The sequence below is a fragment of the Petromyzon marinus genome, unplaced genomic scaffold (assembly GCF_048934315.1).
Source record: "Petromyzon marinus isolate PM22_M1 ecotype Great Lakes invasive population unplaced genomic scaffold, UKy_Petmar_22M1.pri1.0 PM_Scaffold_119, whole genome shotgun sequence".
Lineage (NCBI taxonomy): Eukaryota > Metazoa > Chordata > Hyperoartia > Petromyzontiformes > Petromyzontidae > Petromyzon > Petromyzon marinus.
This window is the reverse complement of record NW_027423079.1, coordinates 34,833-62,500: the sequence shown is the minus strand read 5'-3', so window position 1 is coordinate 62,500 and position 27,668 is coordinate 34,833. Positions and strand designations below refer to the sequence as shown.

General features: G+C 53.3%; 1 protein-coding gene across 1 annotated transcript in view; it reads left to right on the top strand.

Annotated features, from left to right (window-relative positions):
* Positions 1 to 27,668, top strand: part of LOC142922611 (arf-GAP with coiled-coil, ANK repeat and PH domain-containing protein 2-like) — a gene marked incomplete at its 3' end in the record, with an annotated part of 63,801 nt that overhangs the window by 11,796 nt on the left and 24,337 nt on the right. The window contains exons 5-10 of the mRNA XM_076063430.1: positions 723 to 818; positions 2,636 to 2,710; positions 3,006 to 3,308; positions 4,996 to 5,127; positions 14,985 to 15,085; positions 23,412 to 23,499. Coding sequence (XP_075919545.1) covers positions 723 to 818; positions 2,636 to 2,710; positions 3,006 to 3,308; positions 4,996 to 5,127; positions 14,985 to 15,085; positions 23,412 to 23,499 — 795 coding nt within the window. The remainder of the gene's footprint in view (positions 1 to 722; positions 819 to 2,635; positions 2,711 to 3,005; positions 3,309 to 4,995; positions 5,128 to 14,984; positions 15,086 to 23,411; positions 23,500 to 27,668) is intronic.

Genomic DNA, 27,668 nt, shown 5'->3' with positions numbered 1-27,668 from the left:
GTGACTGTGTATGACTGTGTGACTGTGTGTGTATGACTGTGTGTATGACTGTGTGTGTGTGTGTGTAGGTGTTGTCGTACATGCACGCCCAGTCAACGTTCTGTCTGTGTGTGTAGGTGTATACACTGTGTGACTGTGTATGACTGTGTGACTGTGTGTGTATGACTGTGTGTATGACTGTGTGTGTATGTGACTGTATGACTGTATGACTGTATGTATGACTGTGTGTATGACTGTGTATGTATGACTGTGTGACTGTGTGTATGTGTGTATGTATGACTGTGTGTGTGACTGTGTGTAGGTGTTGTCGTACATGCACGCCCAGTCAACGTTCTGTCTGAATGTGTGTATACACTGTGTGTGATTGTGTGTGTGACTGTGTGACTGTGTGACTGTGTGTGACTGTATGACTGTGTGTGACTGTGTGTGTGTGTAGGTGTTGTCGTACATGCACGCCCAGTCAACGTTCTGTCTGTGTGTGTAGGTGTATACACTGTGTGACTGTGTATGACTGTGTGACTGTGTGTGTATGACTGTGTGTATGACTGTGTGTGTGTGACTGTGTGTAGGTGTTGTCGTACATGCACGCCCAGTCAACGTTCTGTCTGTGTGTGTATGTGTATACACTGTGTGTGACTGTGTGTGTGACTGTGTGACTGTGTGACTGTGTGTGACTGTGTGACTGTATGACTGTGTGTGACTGTGTGTGTGACTGTGTGTAGGTGTTGTCGTACATGCACGCCCAGTCAACGTTCTGTCACCAGGGCTCCGACCTCTTCAGTGACCTCGAGCCAACGATGAAGACACTCGCCCTAAACGTGACTAAAAACACTCCTCTAACACTCCTTTAACACTCCTAACACTCCTCTAACACTCCTCTAACACTCCTCTAACACTCCTACCACTCCTCTAACACTCCTCTTACACTCCTCTAACACTCCTCTAACACTCCTCTAACACTCCTCTAACACTCCTAACACTCCTCTAACACTCCTAACACTCCTCTAACACTCCTAACACTCCTCTAACACTCCTCTAACACTCCTCTAACACTCCTCTAACACTCCTAACACTCCTCTAACACTCCTCTAACACTCGCCCTAAACGTGACTAAAAACAATCCTAACACTCCTCTAACACTCCTCTAACACTCCTAACACTCCTCTAACACTCCTCTAACACTCCTAACACTCCTAACACTCCTCTAACACTCCTCTAACACTCCTCTAACTCTCCTCTAACACTCCTAACACTCCTCTAACACTCCTAACACTCCAAACACTCCTAATACTCCTCTAACACTCCTCTAACACTCCTAACACTCACTCTAAACGTGACTAAAAACACTCCTAACACTCCTCTAACACTCCTCTAACACTCCTCTAACACTCGCTCTAAACGTGACTAAAACACTCCTAACACTTCTCTAACACTCCTAACACTCCTCTAACACTCCTCTAACACTCTTCTAACACTCCTAACACTCCTCTAACACTCCTCTAACACTCCTCTAACACTCCTCTAACACTCACTCTAAACGTGACTAAAAACACTCCTCTAACACTCCTCTAACACTCCTCTAACACTCCTCTAACACTCCTAACACTCCTCTAACACTCCTAACACCCCTAACACTTCTAACACTCCTCTAACACTCCTCTAACACTCCTAACACTCCTAATACTCCTCTAACACTCGCTCTAAACGTGACTAAAACACTCCTAACACTTCTCTAACACTCCTAACACTCCTAACACTCCTCTAACACTCCTCTAACACTCCTCTAACACTCCTAACACTCACTCTAAACGTGACTAAAAACACTCCTAACACTCCTCTAACACTCCTCTAACACTTCTCTAACACTCCTAATACTCCTCTAACACTCCTCTAACACTCCTCTAACACTCCTAACACTCGCTCTAAACGTGACTAAAGACACTCCTAACACTCCTCTAACACTCCTAACACTCCTCTAACACTCCTACCACTCCTCTAACACTCCTCTAAACGTGACCACAAACACTCCTAACACTCCTCTAACACTCCTAACACTCCTAACACTCCTCTAACACTCCTAACACTCCTCTAACACTCCTAACACTCGCCCTAAACGTGACTAAAACACTCCTAACACTCCTCTAACACTCCTAACACTCCTCTAACACTCCTAACACTCCTCTAACACTACTAACACTCCTCTAACACTCCTAACACTCGCTCTAAACGTGACTAAAACACTCCTCTAACACTCCTCTAACACTCCTAACACTCCTCTAACACTCCTCTAACACTCCTCTGTGTGTGTCTGTGTGTGTGTGTCTGTGTGTGTCTGTGTGTGTGTGTGTCTGTGTGTATGTCTGTGTGTGTCTGTGTGTGTGTGTCTCTGTGTGTATGTATCTGTGTCTGTGTGTGTATGTATCTATGTGTCTGTGTGTGTGTGTATGTGTCTGTATGTGTCAGTGTGTGTCTGTGTGTGTGTCTGTGTGTGTGTGTATGTGTGTGTGTATGTGTGTGTATGTGTGTATGTGTCTGTGTGTGTGTGTGTGTCTGTGTGTGTGTGTGTCTGTGTGTGTGTGTCTGTGTGTGTGTGTATGTGTGTGTGTGTATGTGTGTATGTGTCTGTGTGTGTCAGTTGGAGCGTTTGAAGACGGAGGCTCGGACACGCAAGCGCGAGATGGAGATACAGCACGCACACGCACAGCAGCAGCAGCTGGTACACACAGAGACACACAGAGACACACACAGAGACACAGAGACACACAGAGACACACAGAGACACACAGAGACACACAGAGACACACAGAGACACACAGAGACACAGAGACACACAGACACACAGAGACACACACAGAGACACACAGAGACACACAGAGACACACAGAGACACACACACAGAAACACACAGACACACACAGACACACACAGACACACACAGAGACACACAGAGACACACAGAGATACAGCACGCACACGCACAGCAGCAGCAGCTGGTACACACAGAGACACACACAGAGACACACAGAGACACACACAGAGACACACACAGACACACAGAGACACACAGAGACACACAGAGACACACACAGAGACACAGAGACACACAGAGACACACAGAGATACACAGAGACACACAGAGACACAGAGACACACAGAGACACAGAGACACACAGAGACACACACACAGACACACACAGAGACACACAGAGACACACAGAGACACACACACAGACACACACAGAGACACACAGAGACACACAGAGACACACACAGAGATACAGTACACACACGCACAGCAGCAGCAGCTGGTACACACAGAGACACACAGAGACACACAGACACACAGAGACACAGAGACACAGAGACACACAGAGACACACAGAGACACACACACAGAGACACACAGAGACACACAGAGATACACACAGAGACACAGACACACAGAGACACACAGAGACACACACAGAGACACACACAGAGACACAGACACACAGAGACACACAGAGACACACACAGAGACACACACAGAGACACACACAGACACACACAGAGACACACAGAGACACACAGAGACACACACAGAGACACGCAGAGACACACAGAGACACACATAGACACACAGAGACACACAGAGATACAGCACGCACATAGAGACACAGAGACACAGAGCCACACAGAGACACACACAGAGACACACAGATACACACACAGAGACACAGAGACACACAGAGACACACACAGAGACACAGAGACACAGAGACACACAGAGAGACAGACACACACAGAGACACAGACACACACAGAGACACAGAGAAACACACAGAGACACACACAGAGACACACAGAGACACACAGAGAGACACAGAGACACACAGAGAGACACAGCGACACACAGAGACACACAGAGAGACACAGAGACACACGGAGACACACAGAGACACAGAGACACACAGAGAGACACAGAGACACACACGGAGACACAGACAGAGACACAGAGACACACACAGAGACACAGAGACACGGAGACACACACAGAGACACAGAGACACACAGAGACACACAGAGACACAGAGACACATAAATTAGTCACCTGGCATAGCGGTGGTGGTGGTGGTGATGGTGGTGATGGTGGTGGTGATGGTGGTGGTGATGGTGGTGGTGGTGGTAGTGATGATGGTGGTGGTGGTGATGGTGGTGGTGATGGTGGTGATGATGGTGGTGGTGGTGGTGGTGATGGTGGTGATGGTGGTGGTGGTGATGGTGGTGATGGTGGTTGTGGTGATGGTGGTTGTGGTGATGGTGGTGGTGGTGGTGATGGTGGTGGTGATGGTGGTGGTGGTGATGGTGGTGGTGATGGTGGTGGTGGTGATGATGGTGGTGGTGATGGTGGTGGTGATGGTGGTGGTGATGGTGGTGATGGTGGTGGTGGTGATGGTGGTGGTGGTGGTGATGGTGGTGGTGGTGATGGTGGTGGTGGTGATGGTGGTGGTGGTGGTGGTGATGGTGGTGGTGGTGATGGTGGTGGTGGTGATGGTGGTGGTGATGGTGGTGGTGGTGTTGATGGTGATGGTAGTGATGGTGCTGGCCACCCACCCACTCTGTGTAACCACAGTGTCGGTAGCCTTCATAGGTGCAGCTACTCACAGCACTTGTCCCTTCAGCCTGCTAGAGGCTACCTGGGGAATCTTTGTGTGTAGGTGCTGCTACTACTAACAGCACTTGCCCCTACACCCTGCTAGAGGCTACCTGGGGGACCTTTGCCTGTGTGTGGATGCTGCTGCTACTAACAGCACTTGCCCCTGCAGCCTGCTAGAGGCTACCTGGGGGAGCTTTGTCTGTGTGTAGGTGCTGCTACTACTGACAGCACTTGCCCCTACACCATGCTAGAGGCTACCTGGGGGAGCTTTGTCTGTGTGTAGGTGCTGCTACTACTGACAGCACTTGCCCCTACACCCTGCTAGAGGCTACCTGGGGGACCTTTGCCTGTGCCCGCAGGATGGCGTGGTGGACGAGTGTGAGTTGAGCTTCGACGTTGAGGCTCCCAGTGGACTCGTCATGGAGGGATACCTCTTTAAGAGGGCAAGCAACGCCTTCAAGTCTTGGAGCAGGTGGGGACACGGGGAGAGAGAGGGAGACACGGGTAGACACGGGGAGAGACGGGGAGACAGAGAGAGACACGGGGAGACACGGGTAGACACGGGGAGACACGGGGAGACACAGAGAGACACAGGGATATCTCTTTAAGAGGGCAAGCAACGCCTTCAAGTCTTGGAGCAGGTGGGGACACGGGGGAGACACGGGGAGACACGGGGAGACACGGGGAGACAGAGAGAGACACAGGGAGACACGGGGAGACAGAGAGAGACACAGGGAGACACGGGGAGACAGAGAGAGACACAGGGTTATCTCTTTAAGAGGGCAAGCAACGCCTTCAAGTCTTGGAGCAGGTGGAGACACGGGGGAGACACGGGGAGACACGGGGAGACACGGGGAGACAGAGAGAGACACAGGGAGACACGGGGAGACAGAGAGAGACACAGGGAGACACGGGGAGACAGAGAGAGACACAGGGTTATCTCTTTAAGAGGGCAAGCAACGCCTTCAAGTCTTGGAGCAGGTGGGGACACGGGGGAGATACGGGGAGACACGGGGAGACACGGGGAGACAGAGAGAGACACAGGGAGACACGGGGAGACAGAGAGAGACACGGGGAGACACGGGGACACAGAGGGAGACACGGGGAGACACGGGGAGACACGGGGAGAGACACAGGGATACCTCTTTAAGAGGGCAAGCAACGCCTTCAAGTCTTGGAGCAGGTGGAGACACGGGGGAGACACGGGGAGACACGGGGAGACAGAGGGAGACACAGGGAGAGACACGAGGAGACACAGAGAGACAGAGAGAGAGACACGGGGAGACAGAGAGAGACACATCTCTTTAAGAGGGCAAGCAACGCCTTCAAGTCTTGGAGCAGGTGGAGACACGGGGAGAGACACAGGGAGACACGGGGAGACACGGAGAGACACGGGGAGACACGGGGAGACACAGAGACACAGAGGGAGACAGAGAGAGAGACACACAGGGAGACACGGGGAGACACGGGGAGACACGGGGAGACACAGAGAGACACGGGGAGACACAGGGAGACAGAGAGAGACAGGGAGACACAGAGAGACACAGGGGGGAGACACGGGGAGAGACACGGAGAGACACAGGGAGACACGGGGAGACACGGGGAGACACAGAGACACAGAGGGAGACAGAGAGAGAGACACACAGGGAGACACGGGGAGACACGGGGAGACACAGAGAGACACAGGGATATCTCTTTAAGAGGGCAAGCAACGCCTTCAAGTCGTGGAGCAGGTGGGGACACGGGGAGAGAGAGGGAGACACGGGGAGACACGGGGAGACACGGGGAGACAGAGAGAGACACAGGGAGACAGAGAGACACAGGGAGACACGGGGAGACACAGAGAGACACAGGGATATCTCTTTAAGAGGGCAAGCAACGCCTTCAAGTCGTGGAGCAGGTGGAGACACGGGGAGACACGGGGAGAGACACGGGGAGAGACACAGGGAGACAGAGAGAGACACGGGGAGACACGGGGGGACACGGGGAGAGACACAGGGAGACACAGGGAGACACGGGGGGGAGACACGGGGAGACACGGGGAGACACGGGGAGACACGGGGAGACAGAGGGAGACACAGGGAGAGACACGAGGAGACAGAGAGAGACACGGGGAGACACGGGGAGACAGAGAGAGACACGGGGGGAGACACAGGGAGAGACAGGGAGACACGAGGAGACACGGGGGGAGACAGAGAGAGACACAGGGAGACACGGGGAGAGACACGGGGAGACACGGGAGACAGAGAGAGACACAGAGAGACACAGAGACACAGGGAGACACAGGGAGACACGGGGAGACACGGGGAGACACGGGGAGACACGGGGGGGAGACAGAGAGAGACACAGGGAGACAGAGGGAGACACAGAGAGAGACACGGAGACACAGGGAGACACTTGGAGAGACACAGGGAGAGACACGGGGAGACACGGGGAGAGACACAGGGAGAGACACGGGGAGACACGGGAGACAGAGAGAGACACAGAGAGACACAGAGACACGGGAGACAGAGGGAGACACGGGGAGACACGGGGAGAGACACGGGGAGACACAGGGATACCTTCTTAAGAGGGCAAGCAATGCCTTCAAGTCGTGGAGCAGGTGGGGACACGGGGGAGACACGGGGAGACACGGGGGGGACACGGGAGACAGAGGGAGACACAGAGAGAGACACAGGGAGACCCAGGGAGACACGGGGAGACACGGGGAGACAGAGAGAGAGAGACAGGGAGAGACACGGGAGACAGAGGGAGACACGGGGAGACACAGGTGGAGACACAGGGGGAGACACAGGGGGAGACACGGGGAGACACAGGGAGAGACACGGGGAGAGAAACAGGGAGACACAGGGAGACACACAGGGAGACACAGGGAGACACGGGGAGACACGGGGAGACAGAGAGAGACAGAGAGAGACACAGGGGGAGACACGGGGAGAGACACAGGGAGACACGGGGAGACACGGGGAGACACGGGGGGGAGACAGAGAGAGACACGGGGAGACCGAGAGAGACACGGGGAGACAGAAAGAGACACGGGGAGACACGGGGAGCCCGAGGGAGACACAGAGAGACACAGGGAGAGACACGGGGAGACACGGGTGGAGACACAGGGAGACAGGGGGAGACACAGGAAGACACGGGGAGAGACACAGGGAGACAGGGGGAGACACAGGGAGACACGGGGGACAGGGAGAGACAAGGGGAGACACGGGGAGACACAGAGAGACACAGGGAGACACGTGGAGACACAGGGAGAGACACAGGGGGAGACACAGGGAGAGACACGGGGAGACACGGGGGAGAGACGCAGGGAGACAGGGAGAGACACAGGGAGACAGAGGGAGAGACACAGAGAGACACGGGGAGACAGGGAGAGACACAGAGAGACACGGGGAGACAGAGGTGGAGACAGAGAGAGACACAGAGAGACACGGGGAGACACAGGGGAGAGACACAGAGAGACTCGGGGAGACACAGGGAGAGACACAGGGAGAGACACGGGGAGACACAGGGAGAGACACGGGGAGACACGGGGAGACACAGGGCGAGACACAGGGAGAGACAGAGAGACACGGGGAGACACAGGGAGAGACACAGAGAGACACGGGAGACACAGGTGGAGACAGAGAGAGACACAGAGAGACACGGGGAGACACAGGGAGACACAGGGAGAGACACGGGGAGACACGGGGAGACACAGGGGGAGACACAGGGAGAGACACAGAGAGACACGGGGAGACACAGGGAGAGACACAGAGAGACTCGGGGAGACACAGGGGGAGACACAGGGGGAGACACAGAGACACGGGGAGACACAGGGAGAGACACAGAGAGACACAGAGAGAGACACAGGGAGAGACACAGGGAGACAGAGGGAGACACGGGGAGAGACACAGGGAGAGACAGGGAGAGACACAGAGAGACACGGGGAGAGACAGAGAGACACGGGGAGAGACACAGGGAGAGACACGGGGAGACAGAGGGAGACACGGGGAGACAGAGAGAGACACGGGGAGAGACACAGGGAGAGACAGGGAGAGACACAGAGAGACACGGGGAGAGACAGAGAGACACGGGGAGAGACACAGGGAGAGACACGGGGAGACACGGGGAGACACAGAGACACGGGGAGACACGGGAAGACACGGGAAGACACAGAGAGACAGGGGGAGAGACACGGGGAGACACAGAGAGACACAGAGCGAGACACCGGGAGACACAGGTGGAGACACAGGGAGAGACAGAGAGACACGGGGAGACACAGGTGGAGACACAGGGAGACACAGAGAGACGGGGGACACAGGGAGACACAGGGAGACACAGGGGGAGACACAGGGAGAGACACAGAGAGACACGGGGAGACACAGGGAGAGACACAGAGAGACACGGGGAGACGCAGAGAGACACAGGGAGACACAGGGGGAGACAGAGAGAGACACGGGGAGACACGGGGAGACACAGGGAGAGACACAGAGAGACACGGGGAGACACGGGGAGACAGAGAGACACGGGGAGACAGAGGGAGACAGAGAGACACGGGGAGACACGGGGAGACACAGGGAGAGACACAGAGAGACACGGGAGACACAGAGAGACACAGGGAGACACAGGGGGAGACAGAGAGAGACACGGTGAGACACAGGTGGAGACACAGGTGGAGACAGAGAGAGACACGGGGGACACAGGGAGACACGGGGAGAGACACAGAGAGACACAGGGAGACAGAGAGACACAGGGAGACAGAAAGAGACACGGGGAGAGACACAGAGACACGGGGGAGAGACACAGGGAGACAGAGGGAGACACGGGGGACACGGGGGGAGACACGTGGAGACACAGGGAGAGACACAGGGGGACAGAGGGAGACACGGGGGGGAGACACAGGGAGAGACACGGGGAGACACGGGAGACAGAGAGACACGGGGAGACACGGGGGGGAGACAGAGAAAGACACAGGGAGAGACACAGAGACACAGGGAGACAGAGGGAGACAGAGAGACACGGGGGACACGGGGGAGAGACACAGGGAGACAGGGAGAGACACAGGGAGACAGAGGGAGACACGGTTTTTGGTCTCCTACTCAGTGTGTGTGTCTGTTTTCTCTTTTTCATGATGTGCCTGGTTCGAAAAACTCACCACTCACTCACCACTCACTCACCACTCACTCACTCACCCACTCACTCACTCACCACTCACTCACCCACTCACTCACTCACCACTCACTCACCACTCACTCACTCACCACCCACTCACTCACTCACCACTCACTCACCACTCACTCATTCACTCACTCACTCACCCACTCACTCACTCACTCACCACTCACTCACCACTCACTCACCACTCACTCACTCACTCACCACTCATTCACTCACTCACCACTCACTCACCACTCACTCACCCACTCACTCACTCACTCACCACTCACTCACTCACCACTCACTCACCACTCACTCACTCACTCAATCATTCACTCACCCACTCACCCACTCACTCACTCATTCACTCACCTACTCACCCACTCACTCACTCACTCACCCACTCACCCATTCACTCACTCACCACTCACTCATTCACTCACCCACTCACCCACTCACTCACTCACTCACCCACTCACTCACTCACTCACCCACTCACCCATTCACTCACTCACCACTCACTCATTCACTCACCCACTCACCCACTCACTCACTCACTCACCCACTCACTCACTCACTCACCCACTCACTCACTCACCACTCACTCACCACTCACTCACTCACTCACCACTCACTCACTCACCACCCACTCACTCACTCACCACTCACTCACCACTCACTCACTCACCACTCACTCACTCACCACCCACTCACTCACTCACTCACCACTCACTCACCACTCACTCACCACTCACTCACTCACCACTCACTCACCACCCACTCACTCACCACTCACTCACCACTCACTCACCACTCACTCACTCACTCACCACTCACTCACGACTCACTCACCACTCACTCACTCACTCACCACTCACTCACTCACCACCCACTCACTCACTCACCACTCCCTCACCACTCACTCACCACTCACTCACTCACCACTCACTCACTCACCACCCACTCACTCACCACTCACTCACCACTCACTCACCACTCACTCACTCACTCACCACTCACTCACTCACCACTCACTCACCACTCACTCACCACTCACTCACTCACTCACCACTCACTCACTCACCACTCACTCACCACTCACTCACTCACCACTCACTCACCCACTCACTCACTCACTCACCACTCACTCACCACTCACTCACCACTCACTCACTCACCACTCACTCACCCACTCACTCACTCACTCACCACTCACTCACCACTCACTCACCACTCACTCACTCACTCACCACTCACTCACCACCCACTCACTCACTCACCACTCACTCACCACTCACTCACCACTCACTCACCACCCACTCACTCACTCACCACTCACTCACCACTCACTCACCACTCACTCACTCACCACCCACTCACTCACTCACTCACCACTCACTCACCACTCACTCACTCACTCACCACTCACTCACCACCCACTCACTCACTCACCACTCACTCACCACTCACTCACTCACCCACTCACTCACTCACTCACCACTCACTCACCACTCACTCACCCACTCACTCACTCACCACTCACTCACCACTCGCTCACCATTCACTCACCCACTCACTCACTCACTCACCACTCACTCACTCACTCACCACCCACTCACTCACTCACTCACCACTCACTCACCACTCACTCACCACTCACCACTCACTCACTCACCACCCACTCACTCACTCACTCACCACTCACTCACCACTCACTCACCACTCACTCACTCACTCACCACTCACTCACTCACCACCCACTCACTCACTCACTCACCACTCACTCACCACTCACTCACTCACTCACCACTCACTCACTCACCACCCACTCACTCACTCACTCACCACTCACTCACCACTCACTCACCACTCACTCACTCACCACTCACTCACTCACCACCCACTCACTCACCCACTCACTCACCACTCACTCACTCACTCACCCACTCACTCACTCACTCACCACTCACTCACCCACTCACTCATTCACTCACCCACTCACCCACTCACTCACTCACCCACTCACTCACTCACCCACTCACCCATTCACTCACTCACCACTCACTCATTCACTCATCCACTCACTCACTCACTCACTCACCCACTCACTCACCCACTCACTCACTCACCCATTCACTCACCCACTCACTCACTCACCCACTCACTCACCCACTCACTCACCCACTCACCACTCACTCACTCACTCACCACTCACTCACTCACTCACCCACTCACCCACTCACTCACTCACTCACCACTCACTCACTCACTCACCCACTCACTCACTCACTCACCCACTCACTCACTCACTCACCCACTCACTCACTCACTCACCCACTCACTCACTCACCCACTCACTCACTCACCCACTCACTCACTCACTCACCCACTCACTCACCCACTCACTCACCCACCCACTCACTCACTCACTCACCCACTCACTCACTCACTCACCCACTCACTCACCCACTCACTCACCCACTCACCCACTCACCCACTCACTCACCCACCCACCCACCCACTCACTCACTCACTCACCCACTCACCCACTCACCCACTCACTCACTCACCCACTCACTCACCCACTCACCCACTCACCCACCCACTCACTCACCCACTCACTCACCCACTCACCCACTCACTCACTCACCCACTCACTCACTCACCCACTCACTCACCCACTCACTCACCCACTCACTCACCCACTCACCCACCCACTCACCCACTCACCCACTCACTCACCCACTCACTCACCCACTCACCCCACATCTTCCTTTGGGCAGAAAAACACCATCACACGTCAGGTACCCTCACCACTCACCACTCACCCCTCACCACTCACCCCTCACCACTCACCACTCACGCCACTACCAAAGGGAGAGTGTGGGGTGAGGTTACACAGTTCGTGGTGGTGGTGATGGTGGTGGTTGTGTTTGTTGTTGTGGTTGTTGTTGTTGTGATTGAGTGGTTGTTGTGTTTGTTGTTGTGGTTGTTGTGGTTGTTGTGGTTGTGATTGAGTGGTTGTTGTGGTGGTTGTTGTGGTTGTTGTTGTGGTTGTTGTTGTGGTTGTTGTTGTGGTTGTTGTTGTTGTTGTTGTTGTGGTTGTTGTTGTGGTTGTGATTGAGTGGTTGTTGTGTTTGTTGTTGTTGTTGTTGTGATTGAGTGGTTGTGGATGTTGTTGTGGTTGTTGTTGTTGTGATTGAGTGGTTGTTGTGTTTGTTGTTGTTGTGATTGAGTTGTTGTTGTGGTTGTTGTTGTTGTTGTGGTTGTTGTTGTGGTTGTTGCTGTTGTTGTGATTGAGTGGTTGTGGATGTTGTTGTGATTGAGTGGTTGTTGTGTTTGTTGTTGTTGTTGTGATTGAGTGGTTGTGGATGTTGTTGTGTTTGTTGTTGTGGTTGTTGTTGTTGTGATTGAGTGGTTGTGGATGTTGTTGTGATTGAGTGGTTGTTGTTGTTGTTGTTGTGGTTGTTGTTGTTGTGATTGAGTGGTTGTGGATGTTGTTGTGTTTGTTGTTGTGGTTGTTGTTGTTGTGATTGAGTGGTTGTGGATGTTGTTGTGATTGAGTGGTTGTTGTTGTTGTGGTTGTTGTTGTTGTGATTGAGTGGTTGTTGTGTTTGTTGTTGTTGTGATTGAGTGGTTGTTGTGTTTGTTGTTGTGGTTTTTGTTGTTGTGATTGAGTGATTGTTGTGTTTGTTGTTGTTGTGATTGAGTGGTTGTTGTGTTTGTTGTTGTTGTTGTGGTTGTTGTTGTTGTGATTGAGTGGTTGTTGTGTTTGTTGTTGTAGTTGTTGTTGTGGTTGTTGTTGTTGTGATTAAGTGATTGTTGTGTTTGTTGTTGTGGTTGTTGTTGTGGTTGTTGTTGTTGTGATTAAGTGGTTGTTGTGTTTGTTGTTGTGGTTGAGTGGTGGTTGTGTGTGTTGTTGTTGTGATTGAGTGGTTGTTGTGTTTGTGTGGTGTTGTTGTGATTGAGTGGTTGTTGTGATTGAGTGGTTGTTGTTGTTGTTGTGATTAGTGGTTGTTGTGTTTGTTGTTGTTGTGATTGAGTGGGGTTGGTTGTTGTGGGTTGATGTTGTTTGTATATGGTGGTTTATAGATAATATAGATAATAAGATAGATAAAAGTAGTAAAAAATCCCACCTCACTCACCACCTCACTCACCCACTCACCCACCCAGTCACCCACTCACCCACCCACTCACTAACTCACCACCTCACTCACCCACTCACCCACCCACTCACCCACCCACCTTGTCACTCACCACCTCACTCACCTTGCCACCCACTCACCCACCCACCTTGTCACTCACCCACCCACTCACCCACACACTCACCCACCCACTCACCCACCCACTCACCCACTCACCCACCCACCCACCCACTCACCCTCTCACCCACCCACTCACCTTGTCACTCACCTTGCCACCGACCCACTCACCTTGTCACTCACTCACCCACCCACCCACCCACTCACCCACTCACTCACCCACCCACCCACTCACTCACCCATCCACTCACTCACCCACTCACCCACCCACCCACCCACTCACCCACTCACCCACCCACCCACCCACCCACTCACCCTCTCACCCACCCACTCACCTTGTCACTCACCTTGCCACCGACCCACTCACCTTGTCACTCACTCACCCACCCACCCACCCACTCACCCACTCACTCACCCACCCACCCACTCACTCACCCATCCACTCACTCACCCACTCACCCACCCACCCACCCACCCACTCACCCACCCACCCACCCACTCACCCACTCACCCACCCACCCACCCACTCACTCACCCATCCACTCACTCACCCACCCACTCACTCACCCATCCACTCACTCACCCACTCACCCACTCACCCACCCACTCACCCACCCACTCACTCACTCACCCACTCACCCACCCGCTCACTCACTCACTCACCCACCCGCTCACTCACCCACCCACTCACCCACCCACTCACCCACCCACTCACCTTGTCACTCACCTTGTCACTCACCACCCACTCACCCACTCACTCACCTTGTCACTCACCTTGCCACCGACCCACTCACCTTGTCACTCACTCACCCACCCACTCACCCACCCACTCACCCACTCACTCACCTTGTCACTCACTCACCTTGTCACTCACCCACCCACCACCCACCCACCCACCACCCACCACTCACCACCCACCCACCACCCACCCACCCACCACCCAGGATGTCCCCACTGCGGTGATTGAAGATCTCCGGCTGTGTTCCGTGAAGCCAAGCGACGATGAACAGAGACGATTCTGTTTTGAGGTGTCCTCACCAACCAAGTGAGGAGCACCCACTCACCACTCACCACTCACTCACCACTCACCACTCACTCATTCACTCACTCACCCACTCACTCACTCACTCACCCACTCACCACTCACTTACTCACCCACTCACCCACTCACCCACCCACTCACCCACTCACCCACTCACCCACCCACTCACCCACTCACCCACTTACTCACTCACTCATTCACTCACTCACTCACTCACCCACTCACCACTCACTCACTCACTCACCACTCACTCACTCACCACTCACTCACCACTCACTCACTCATTCACTCACTCACCACTCACTCACTCACCACTCACCACTCACTCACCACTCACTCACCACTCACTCACTCACTCATTCACTCACTCACCACTCACTCACCACTCACTCACCACTCACCACTCACCCACTCACTCACCACTCACTCACCACTCACTCACTCACCACTCACCACTCACCACTCACTCACCACTCACTCACTCATTCACTCACTCACCACTCACTCACTCACCACTCACCACTCACTCACCACTCACTCACTCACCCACTCACTCACCCACTCACTTACCACTCACTCACCCACTCACCACTCACTCACCACTCACCACTCACCACTCACCCACTCACTCACCACTCACTCACTCACTCACCACTCACCACTCACCCACCCACTCACTCACTCACCCACTCACTCACCACTCACTCACCACTCACCACTCACTCACCACTCACCACTCACTCACCACTCACCACTCACTCACCACTCACCACTCACTCACCACTCACCACTCACTCACTCACCACTCACTCATTCACTCACTCACCCACTCACTCACTCACCACTCACTCACTCACCCACTCACCCACTCACCACTCACCACTCACTCACTCACCACTCACTCACCACTCACCACTCACTCACTCACCACTCACTCACTCACCCACCCACTCACCACTCACCACTCACTCACTCACTCACCACTCACTCACCACTCACTCACCACTCACCACTCACTCACTCACCACTCACTCACTCACCCACTCACTCACCACTCACTCACCACTCACCACTCACCACTCACCCACTCACCATTCACTCACTCACCACTCACTCACCACTCACCACTCACTCACCACTCACTCACTCACCCACTCACCCACTCACCACTCACCACTCACTCACTCACCACTCACTCACCACTCACCACTCACTCACTCACCACTCACTCACTCACCCACCCACTCACCACTCACCACTCACTCACTCACTCACCACTCACTCACCACTCACTCACCACTCACCACTCACCACTCACTCACTCACCACTCACTCACTCACCCACTCACTCACCACTCACTCACCACTCACCACTCACCCACTCACCATTCACTCACTCACCACTCACTCACCACTCACCACTCACTCACCACTCACTCACTCAGCCACTCACTCACTCACTCACCACTCACTCACCACTCACTCACCACTCACCACTCACTCACCACTCACTCATTCACTCACTCACCCACTCACTCACTCACCACTCACTCACTCACTCACCCACTCACTCACCCACCACTCACTCACCACTCACTCACCACTCACCACTCACCACCCACTCACCACTCACCACTCACTCACCACTCACTCACCACTCACTCACCCACCACTCACCACTCACCACTCACTCACCACTCACTCACTCACCACTCACCACTCACCACCCACTCACCACTCACCACTCACTCACCACTCACCACTCACTCACCCACCACTCACCCACTCACCACTCACTCACCCACTCACCCACTCACTGAGTAGGTGAGTGAGTGCATGGGTGGGTGGGTGAGTGAGTTAGTGGGTGAGTGAGTGAGTGGGTGAGTGAGTGTGTAGGTGAATGTGTAGGTGAGTGTGTAGGTGAGTGTGTAGGTGAGTAGGTGAGTGTGTAGGTGAGTAGGTGCATGTGTGTGTAGGTGAGTGTGTGTGTGTGTCTGTGTGTATGTCTGTGTGTGTGTCTGTGTGTGTGTGTAGGTGAGTGTCTGTGTGTGTGTGTGTAGGAGCTGTGTGTGTGTGTGTCTGTGTGTGTGTCTGTGTGTGTGTCTGTGTGTGAGTACCTGTGTGTGTGTAGTACCTGTGTGTGTGTAGGAGCTGTGTGTGTGTAGGTGTGTAGGTGAGTGAGTAGCTGTGTGTGTATAGGTGAGTATCTGTGTGTGTAGGTGTGTAGGTGAATGTACCTGTATGTGTGTAGGTGAGTAGGTGAGTGAGTGTGTGTAGGAGCTGTGTGTGTTTAGGAGCTGTGTGTGTCTGTGTGTGTGTGTAGGAGCTGTGTGTGTGTGTAGGAGCTGTGTCTGTGTGTGTGTGTGTGTAGGAGCTGTGTGTGTGTGTAGGAGCTGTGTGTGTGTGTGTAGGAGCTGTGTTGTGTGTAGGAGCTGTGTGTGTGTGTCTAGGAGCTGTGTGTGTGTGTGTCTGTGTGTGTGTACCTGTGTATGTGTGTGTGTAGGAGCTGTGTGTGTGTATGTGAGTGAGTGAGTAGCTGTGTGTGTGTCTGTGTGTGTGTGTAGGAGCTGTGTGTGTGTGTGTCTGTGTGTGTGTGTAGGAGCTGTGTGTGTGTGTGTGTCTGTGTGTGTGTGTAGGAGCTGTGTGTGTCTGTGTGTGTGTGTGTAGGAGCTGTGTGTGTGTGTGTGTAGGAGCTGTGTGTGTGTGTAGGAGCTGTGTGTGTGTGTGTGTCTAGGAGCTGTGTGTGTGTGTCTGTGTGTGTGTACCTGTGTATGTGTGTGTAGGAGCTGTGTGTGTGTATGTGAGTGAGTGAGTGAGTAGCTGTGTGTGTGTGTAGTATCTGTGTGTGTGTCTGTGTGTGTGTGTGTAGGAGCTGTGTGTGTAGGAGCTGTGTGTGTGTGTCTGTGTGTGTGTGTGAATGAAGGGGGCGTGGGAGCGTGGCGGTGAGGTGTGGGAAGCTGTAAGCCCCAGGCTACTTTGGGCTCGCCTTCCCATCAACCGGAGGCGAGGAATGGTGGTCGTGGTTACTTATGCCCCCACCGAAGATGAACATCCGTGGAGGGATGCAGGCAAAGCCGATGAGTCAGATGCCTTCTATGACCTCCTGTCACAGGTGCTGGCTAAAGTGGCCCCTCGGGATAGAGTCATCATGTTGGGTGACTTCAATGCCCGAGTTGGTCATGATACTGGCACCTGGTCTGGAGTGATTGGAGGGCATGGGCCAGATCAGCTCAATAACAACGGTAGGAGGCTGCTAGATTTTTGTGCAGCCCATGGGCTTGTAATTACCAACACGCTGTTCCGGCATCGGCGCATCCACACAACATCATGGATGCATGCCGGGTCCAAGCAAGAACATCTGCTGGACTACATAGTGACGGACCAGCGAATGCGAGCCCATGTCCTTGACACCAGGACCTACCGTGGAGCTGATCTGCCCTCTGACCATCGACTAGTCATCTGTAAGATGCGCCTGCCATTCTTCCACTCCGGTGGTGGGTGTACACCCAGGACCCCATTCCAACCTAAAGTGGCCTGGTCTCAGTTATCTGATGAAAGTTGCAAGCGAGAATTTCATCATCGCTTGCGGCTGGGATTGGCATCGTCCCCGACTCCTCCTGATGTCGAGGGTAAATGGGCGAGGTTTAGGACTGTGACTCATGCAGCTGCAATGGCTGCTTTGGGTACGCGGTCCAGACCTCCCCAGACACCCTGGATGACAGAGGAGTTGTTCACGATGGTTGATAAAAAGCGACAGGCCCACTGTCATCGGCTACAGAATCCCACGTCAGAGAATGAGGAGGCTTACCGCAGCCTTCGCTCGGAGGTTCGGAGAGCCGTGAGGCGCTGCAAGGATGGGTGGTGGTCGCGGGTTGCTGAGGAGATGGAGTCTGCCTCAGTGGCCCGTGATCACAAATCTCTATTTAACTCCATCAAAAAAGTAACCTGCAGCGCCACACCTATTACCATCATTAGGGGAAAAAACGGTGATCCAATTTCCGACCCCCAGGAACAGGTTCGCAGATTTGCTGAGCATTTCTGTGAGGTCCTGGGGGAGGGAAAATCCCTCAGCCAGGAAAACATCGTGGCACAAAGTGAGGATGACCCTGCTGAGGCTGCAGTGCCTCAAATATTGGATGAAGTCACCCCCTGTGAGTGGCTGGCTGAGGTGCCATCTGCTGAGGAAGTATTGAAGGCGATCCGGAGTCTGAGACCAGGAAAGGCAGCGGGCAGAGATGATCTCCCAAGCGAAATGCTGAGGGAGGGTGGCGTTTGTGCACAGACTGCCCTATATGACATCATAACAACAGTCTGGACCACTGGACGGGTTCCGCAGGATTGGAAGGATGCCCTGGTGGTCCCCCTTTTTAAGAAGGGGGACCGCACAGACTGTAACAACTACAGGGGCATCTCACTCCTCAGTGTGCCGGGAAAGGTCCTGGCAAGGATTATTCAGCATCGCCTTGCCAGGCACGCTGAGGAGAGGCTTGCGGAGCCCCAATGCGGTTTCAGGAAAGGGCGGTCCTGCACAGATGCCATATTTTCTGTCCGTCTGCTACAGCAGAGGTGTAGGGAATTCCAACAAGACCTACATCTCTGCTTTATTGACCTGGTCAAGGCCTATGATACCATCAGTAGGCCTGGGCTCTGGGTCGTTCTTCGTGCTTTTGGAGTACCTGACCCTCTGCTCACGATCATTAAGGACCTTCATGATGGTGAGCGGGCCCGGGTAAAACTACGTGGCCGGGAGTCAGAGCCATTCCCTGTACACCTTGGGGTGCGACAGGGATGTCCTCTGGCTCCCACATTATTTAACATCTATTTTGACCACGTAGTTCGTGAAGCCTTCAATAGCTGTACCGGGGGAATCTCCATATGGTACAGATATAATGGGAGGCTAATCGATGCCCGGGTGCGGTCAAGGGATGGCTCCCTATTGCTCAACCACGTTATGTATGCTGATGACTTGGTAATAGCTGCTCAGTCAGAGGAGGAGTTGGAGACGCTGCTGCTGAGACTGGAGCGTGCCACTAAGAGGTGGGGCCTTACCATCAGCCCCACCAAAACTAAGCACCTGCCTGGGTATTTTGTACCATCGGACACTCCACCCCCACAACTCCCAATCGGTGATGGGGCAGTTGTGGAGAGAGTGGAGAGTTTCCCATACCTGGGCAGTGTGCTTATGACTGGCTCCAGTTTAACAGCAGAGGTCTCACTCCGAATCAGTCGAGCGGCAATATCTTTTCATCGGTTGCGTAACGCTGTGTGGAAGCTACCTGGTCTGTCGCTCCGCACTAAGCTTCAGGTCTTCTCGGCCACGGTCATTCCCTCCCTTCTCTACGCTTGCGAAACGTGGACCCCCCTAATGGAACATCTTCGCCGGTTAGAAACATTTAGGCTGGCCTGCCTACGATCCATCCTGGGTTTAACCAGACTGGATTGTGTGAGGAGCTCACAAATCCTTGAAAGATCTGGGCAGGGTCCCATCGGTGAGCTCCTCCGGCAGGCAAGGCTGCGATGGCTGGGTCATGTAGCCCGCATGCCCAGCCACCGCATGCCGAAACAGCTTTTGTTTGGCCGGATTGAGGGGGCTAAGCGGGCGCGGCACGGGCTAGAGAAGAGATGGAGTGATGTGGTACAGGAGGACGTGGAGCTGAGTGGACTTGCCGATGACTGGTACCAGCGGTGTCAAGATCGGCCTCTGTGGAGGAGGCTCGTGAAGGATGCTACTGGGCAGTTGGAGGCAGTCGCCCTCCAACAACAACGGAGGGCGGAGGAGCGACGCTCACAACAGCGAGCGGAGCGCCGGGTGGCTAAAGCACAGCAGGTTGACACAGTAGGGGGCACAGGTGGTGCATCAGCCAGTCATCTCAGTCAGTCGACCCGTGGCACCTGGGTCTGCCCCGTGACCTCCTGCCAGCGGGCGTTCGACACTTCACGTGGCCTCAGGGTGCACATAGCCTGGCACAAGCGTCGTGGTGACGTCACCGCCACTTAGTGGCGAATGGCGGTTGTTGTTGTTGTTGTGTGTGTAGGAGCTGTGTGTGTGTAGGAGCTGTGTGTGTGTGTCTAGGAGCTGTGTGTGTGTGTGTGTAGGAGCTGTGTGTGTGTAGGAGCTGTGTGTGTGTGTCTAGGAGCTGTGTGTGTGTGTGTGTAGGAGCTGTGTCTGTGTGTGTGTGTAGGAGCTGTGTGTGTGTAGGAGCTGTGTGTGTGTGTCTAGGAGCTGTGTGTGTGTGTGTCTGTGTGTGTACCTGTGTATGTGTGTGTGTAGGAGCTGTGTGTGTGTGTATGTGAGTGAGTAGCTGTGTGTGTGTCTGTGTGTGTGTGTGTAGGAGCTGTGTGTGTGTGTTTGTGTGTGTGTAGGAGCTGTGTGTGTGTGAGTGTAGCTGTGTGTCTGTGTGTGTGTAGGAGCTGTGTGTGTGTTTAGGAGCTGTGTGTGTGTGTAGGAGCTGTGTGTGTGTGTGTGTACCTGTGTGTGTGTGTGTGTACCTGTGTGTGTGTGTAGGAGCTGTGTGTGTAGGAGCTGTGTGTGTGTGTTTAGGAGCTGTGTGTGTGTGTAGGAGCCGTGTGTGTAGGAGCTGTGTGTGTGTGTGTGTAGGTGAGTGTGTGTAGTACCTGTGTGTGTGTCTGTGTGTGTGTGTAGGAGCTGTGTGTGTGTGTAGGAGCTGTGTGTGTGTGTAGGAGCTGTGTGTGTGTAGTTGAGTGTGTGTGTGTAGGTGAGTACCTGTGTGTGTGTGTGTAGGTGAGTGTGTGTAGTAACTGTGTGTGTGTCTGTGTGTGTGTGTAGGAGCTGTGTGTGTGTGTGTGTGTAGGAGCTGTGTGTGTGTGTAGGAGCTGTGTGTGTGTGTCTGTGTGTGTGTGTGTGTGTCTGTGTGTGTGTGTGTCTGTGTGTGTGTGTAGGAGCTGGGTGTGTGTGTGTCTAGGAGCTGTGTGTGTGTGTCTGTGTGTGTGTACCTGTGTATGTGTAGGAGCTGTGTGTGTGTGTATGTGAGTGAGTAGCTGTGTGTGTGTGTGTAGTATCTGTGTGTGTGTCTGTGTGTGTGTGTAGGAGCTGTGTGTGTGTGTCTGTGTGTGTGTGTGTGTAGGAGCTGTGTGTGTGTGTGTCTGTGTGTGTGTGTAGGAGCTGTGTGTGTGTGTGTAGGAGCTGTGTGTGTGTGTCTGTGTGTGTGTGTAGGAGCTGTGTGTGTGTGTCTGTGTGTGTGTCTCTGTATGTGTGTCTGTGTGTGTGTGTTTAGGAGCTGTGTGTGTGTGTAGTAGCTGTGTGTGTAGGAGCTGTGTGTACCTGTGTGTGTGTAGGAGCTGTGTGTGTAGGAGCTGTGTGTGTGTGTACCTGTGTGTGTAGGAGCTGTGTGTGTGTGTGTGTGTAGGAGCTGTGTGTGTGTGTCTGTGTGTGTGTGTAGGAGCTGTGTGTGTGTGTGTGTGTAGGAGCTGTGTGTGTAGGAGCTGTGTGTGTGTCTGTGTGTGTGTCTGTGTGTGTGTGTAGGAGCTGTATGTGTGTGTGTACCTGTGTGTGTGTGTGTCTGTGTGTGTGTTTAGGAGCTGTGTGTGTAGTAGCTGTGTGTGTAGGTGTGTAGGTGAGTGTGTGTGTAGGAGCTGTGTGTGTGTGTGTGTGTCTGTATGTGTGTGTAGGAGCTGTGTGAGTACCTGTGTGTGTGTGTAGGTGTGTAGGTGTGTGTGTGTGTCTGTGTGTGTGTGTAGGAGCTGTGTGTGTGTGTGTAGGAGCTGTGTGTGTGTGTGTCTGTGTGTGTGTTTAGGAGCTGTGTGTGTGTGTGTCTGTGTGTGTGTGTAGGAGCTGTGTGTGTGTGTTTAGGAGCTGTGTGTGTGTGTAGGAGCTGTGTGTGTGTCTGTGTGTTTAGGAGCTGTGTGTGTAGGAGCTGTGTGTGTGTCTGTGTGTGTGTGTTTAGGAGCTGTGTGTGTGTGTAGGAGCTGTGTGTGTGTGTGCCTGTGTGTGTGTTTAGGAGCTGTGTGTGTGTGTCTGTGTGTGTGTGTAGGTGTGTAGGAGCTGTGTGTGTGTGTCTGTGTGTGTGTTTAGGAGCTGTGTGTGTGTGTGTGTCTGTGTGTGTGTGTCTGTGTGTTTAGGAGCTGTGTGTGTAGGAGCTGTGTGTGTGTCTGTGTGTGTGTGTTTAGGAGCTGTGTGTGTGTGTGTGTCTGTGTGTGTGTGTAGGAGCTGTGTGTGTGTAGAAGCTGTGTGTGTGTGTAGGAGCTGTGTGTGTGTGTGTGTCTGTGTGTGTGTGTCTGTGTGTGTGTTTAGGAGCTGTGTGTGTGTGTGTGTCTGTGTGTGTGTGTAGGAGCTGTGTGTCTGTGTGTGTGTGTCTGTGTGTGTGTTTAGGAGCTGCGTTCTCCAGGCCGACTCTGACCAGGCAAGACGGATTTGGACTCAGGCTGTCCAAGCGAGTATCAACTCCGCATACAGAGAGGTACTCACTGTGTCACTCACTCACTGTGTCACTCACTCACTGTGTCACTCACTGTGTCACTCACTGTGTCACTCACTCACTGTGTCACTCAGTGTCACTCACTGTGTCAGTCACTCACTGTGTCACTCACTGTGTCACTCACCCACTGTGTCACTCACTGTGTCACTCACTGTGTCACTCACTGTGTCACTCACTCACTGTCACTCACTGTGTCACTCACTCACTGTGTCACTCACTCACTGTCACTCACTGTGTCACTCACTCACTGTGTCACTCACACACTCACTGTCACTCACTCACTCACTGTCACTCACTGTGTCACTCACTCACTGTGTCACTCACTCACTGTGTCACTCACTGTGTCACTCACTGTGTCACTCACTCACTGTGTCACTCACTCACTGTGTCACTCACTGTGTCACTCACTCACTGTGTCACTCACTCACTGTGTCACTCACTGTGTCACTCACTGTCACTAACTGTTTCACTCACTGTGTCACTCACTGTGTCACTCACTGTGTCACTCACTGTCACTCACTGTGTCACTCAGTGTCACTCACTCACTGTGTCACTCACTGTGTCACTCAGTGTCACTCACTGTGTCAGTCACTCACTGTGTCACTCACTGTGTCACTCACTCACTGTGTCACTCACTGTGTCACTCACTGTGTCACTCACTGTGTCACTCACTCACTGTGTCACTCACTGTGTCACTCACTCACTGTGTCACTCACTGTGTCACTCACTGTGTCACTCACTCACTGTGTCACTCACTGTGTCACTCACTGTGTCACTCACTCACTGTGTCACTCACTCACTCACTGTGTCACTCACTCACTGTGTCACTCACTGTGTCACTCACTCACTGTGTCACTCACTGTGTCACTCACTCACTGTGTCACTCACTGTGTCACTCACTCACTGTGTCACTCACTGTGTCACTCACTGTGTCACTCACTCACTGTGTCACTCACTGTGTCACTCACTCACTGTGTCACTCACTCACTGTGTCACTCACTGTGTCACTCACTGTGTCACTCACTCACTGTGTCACTCACTCACTGTGTCACTCACTGTGTCACTCACTGTGTCACTCACTCACTGTGTCACTCACTCACTGTGTCACTCACTGTGTCACTCACTCACTGTGTCACTCACTGTGTCACTCACTCACTGTGTCACTCACTCACTGTGTCACTCACTGTGTCACTCACTCACTGTGTCACTCACTGTGTCACTCACTGTGTCACTCACTCACTGTGTCACTCACTCACTGTGTCACTCACTGTGTCACTCACTGTGTCAGTCACTCACTGTGTCACTCACTGTGTCACTCACTCACTGTGTCACTCAGTGTCACTCACTCACTGTGTCACTCACTGTGTCACTCACTCACTGTGTCACTCACTCACTGTGTCACTCACTCACTCACTCACTGTGTCACTCACTCACTGTGTCACTCACTGTGTCACTCACTCACTGTGTCACTCACTGTGTCACTCACTGTGTCACTCACTCACTGTGTCACTCACTCACTGTGTCACTCACTGTGTCACTCACTGTGTCACTCACTCACTGTGTCACTCACTCACTGTGTCACTCACTGTGTCACTCACTCACTGTGTCACTCACTCACTGTGTCACTCAGTGTCACTCACTCACTGTGTCACTCACTCACTGTGTCACTCACTTTGTCACTCACTGTGTCACTCACTGTGTCACTCAGTGTCACTCACTCACTGTGTCACTCACTGTGTCACTCACTCACTGTGTCACTCACTCACTGTGTCACTCACTGTGTCACTCACTGTGTCACTCACTCACTGTGTCACTCACTGTGTCAGTCACTGTGTCACTCACTCACTGTGTCACTCACTCACTGTGTCACTCACTGTGTCACTCACTGTGGCACTCACTCACTGTGTCACTCAGTGTCACTCACTCACTGTGTCACTCACTGTGTCACTCACTCACTGTGTCACTCACTGTGTCACTCACTGTGTCACTCAGTGTCACTCACTCACTGTGTCACTCACTGTGTCACTCACTCACTGTGTCACTCACTGTGTCACTCACTGTGTCACTCACTCACTGTGTCACTCACTGTGTCACTCACTGTGTCACTCACTCACTGTGTCACTCACTCACTGTGTCACTCACTGTGTCACTCACTGTGGCACTCACTCACTGTGGCACTCACTCAATCGCTCGCTGTGCCACTCACTGTGTCACTCACTCACTTTGTCACTCACTCACTCACTGTGTCACTCACTGTGTCACTCACTGTGTCACTCACTGTGTCACTCACTCACTGTGTCACTCACTGTGTCACTCACTGTCACTCACTCACTGTGTCACTCGCTCACTGTGTCACTCACTCACTGTGTCACTCACTGTGTCACTCACTGTGTCACTCACTCACTGTGTCACTCACTGTGTCACTCACTGTGTCACTCACTGTGTCACTCACTGTGTCACTCACTCACTGTGTCACTCACTCACTGTGTCACTCACTGTCACTCACTCACTGTGTCACTCGCTCACTGTGTCACTCACTCACTGTGTCACTCACTGTGTCACTCACTGTGTCACTCACTCACTGTGTCACTCACTCACTGTGTCACTCACTGTGTCACTCACTGTCACTCACTCACTGTGTCACTCGCTCACTGTGTCACTCACTGTGTCACTCACTGTGTCACTCACTCACTGTGTCACTCACTCACTGTGTCACTCACTCACTGTGTCACTCACTGTGTCACTCACTCACTGTGTCACTCACTGTGTCACTCACTGTGTCACTCACTCACTGTGTCACTCACTCACTGTGTCACTCACTCACTGTGTCACTCACTGTGTCACTTACTCACTGTGTCACTCGCTCACTGTGTCACTCACTCACTGTGTCACTCACTGTGTCACTCACTGTGTCACTCACTCACTGTGTCACTCACTGTGTCACTCACTCACTGTGTCACTCACTCACTGTGTCACTCACTCACTGTGTCACTCACTGTGTCACTCACTGTGTCACTCACTCACTGTGTCACTCACTGTGTCACTCACTGTGTCACTCACTGTGTCACTCACTCACTGTGTCACTCACTGTGTCACTCACTGTGTCACTCACTGTGTCACTCACTCACTGTGTCACTCACTCACTGTGTCACTCACTGTGTCACTCACTGTGTCACTCACTCACTGTGTCACTCACTGTGTCACTCACTGTGTCACTCACTCACTGTGTCACTCACTGTGTCACTCACTGTGTCACTCACTCACTGTGTCACTCACTCACTGTGTCACTCACTGTGTCACTCACTCACTGTGTCACTCACTGTGTCACTCACTGTCACTCACTGTGTCACTCACTCACTGTGTCACTGTGTCACTCACTGTGTCACTCACTGTGTCACTCACTCACTGTGTCACTCACTGTGTCACTCACTCACTGTGTCACTCACTGTGTCACTCACTGTGTCACTCACTCACTGTGTCACTCACTGTGTCACTCACTGTGTCACTCACTCACTGTGTCACTCACTCACTGTGTCACTCACTGTGTCACTCACTCACTGTGTCACTCACTGTGTCACTCACTGTGTCACTCACTGTCACTCACTGTGTCACTCACTGTGTCACTCACTGTGTCACTCACTCACTGTGTCACTCACTCACTCACTGTGTCACTCACTGTGTCACTCACTCACTCACTGTGTCACTCACTCACTGTGTCACTCACTGTGTCACTCACTCACTGTCACTCACTCACTGTGTCACTCACTGTGTCACTCACTGTGTCACTGACTCACTGTGTCACTCACTGTGTCACTCACTGTGTCACTCACTCACTGTGTCACTCACTGTGTCACTCACTGTGTCACTCACTCACTGTGTCACTCACTGTGTCACTCACTGTGTCACTCACTGTATCACTCACTCACTGTCACTCACTGTGTCACTCACTGTGTCACTCACTGTGTCACTCACTGTGTCACTCACTCACTGTGTCACTCACTGTGTCACTCACTGTGTCACTCACTCACTGTCACTCACTGTGTCACTCACTCACTGTGTCACTCACTGTGTCACTCACTGTGTCACTCACTCACTGTGTCACTCACTGTGTCACTCACTCACTGTGTCACTCACTGTGTCACTCACTGTGT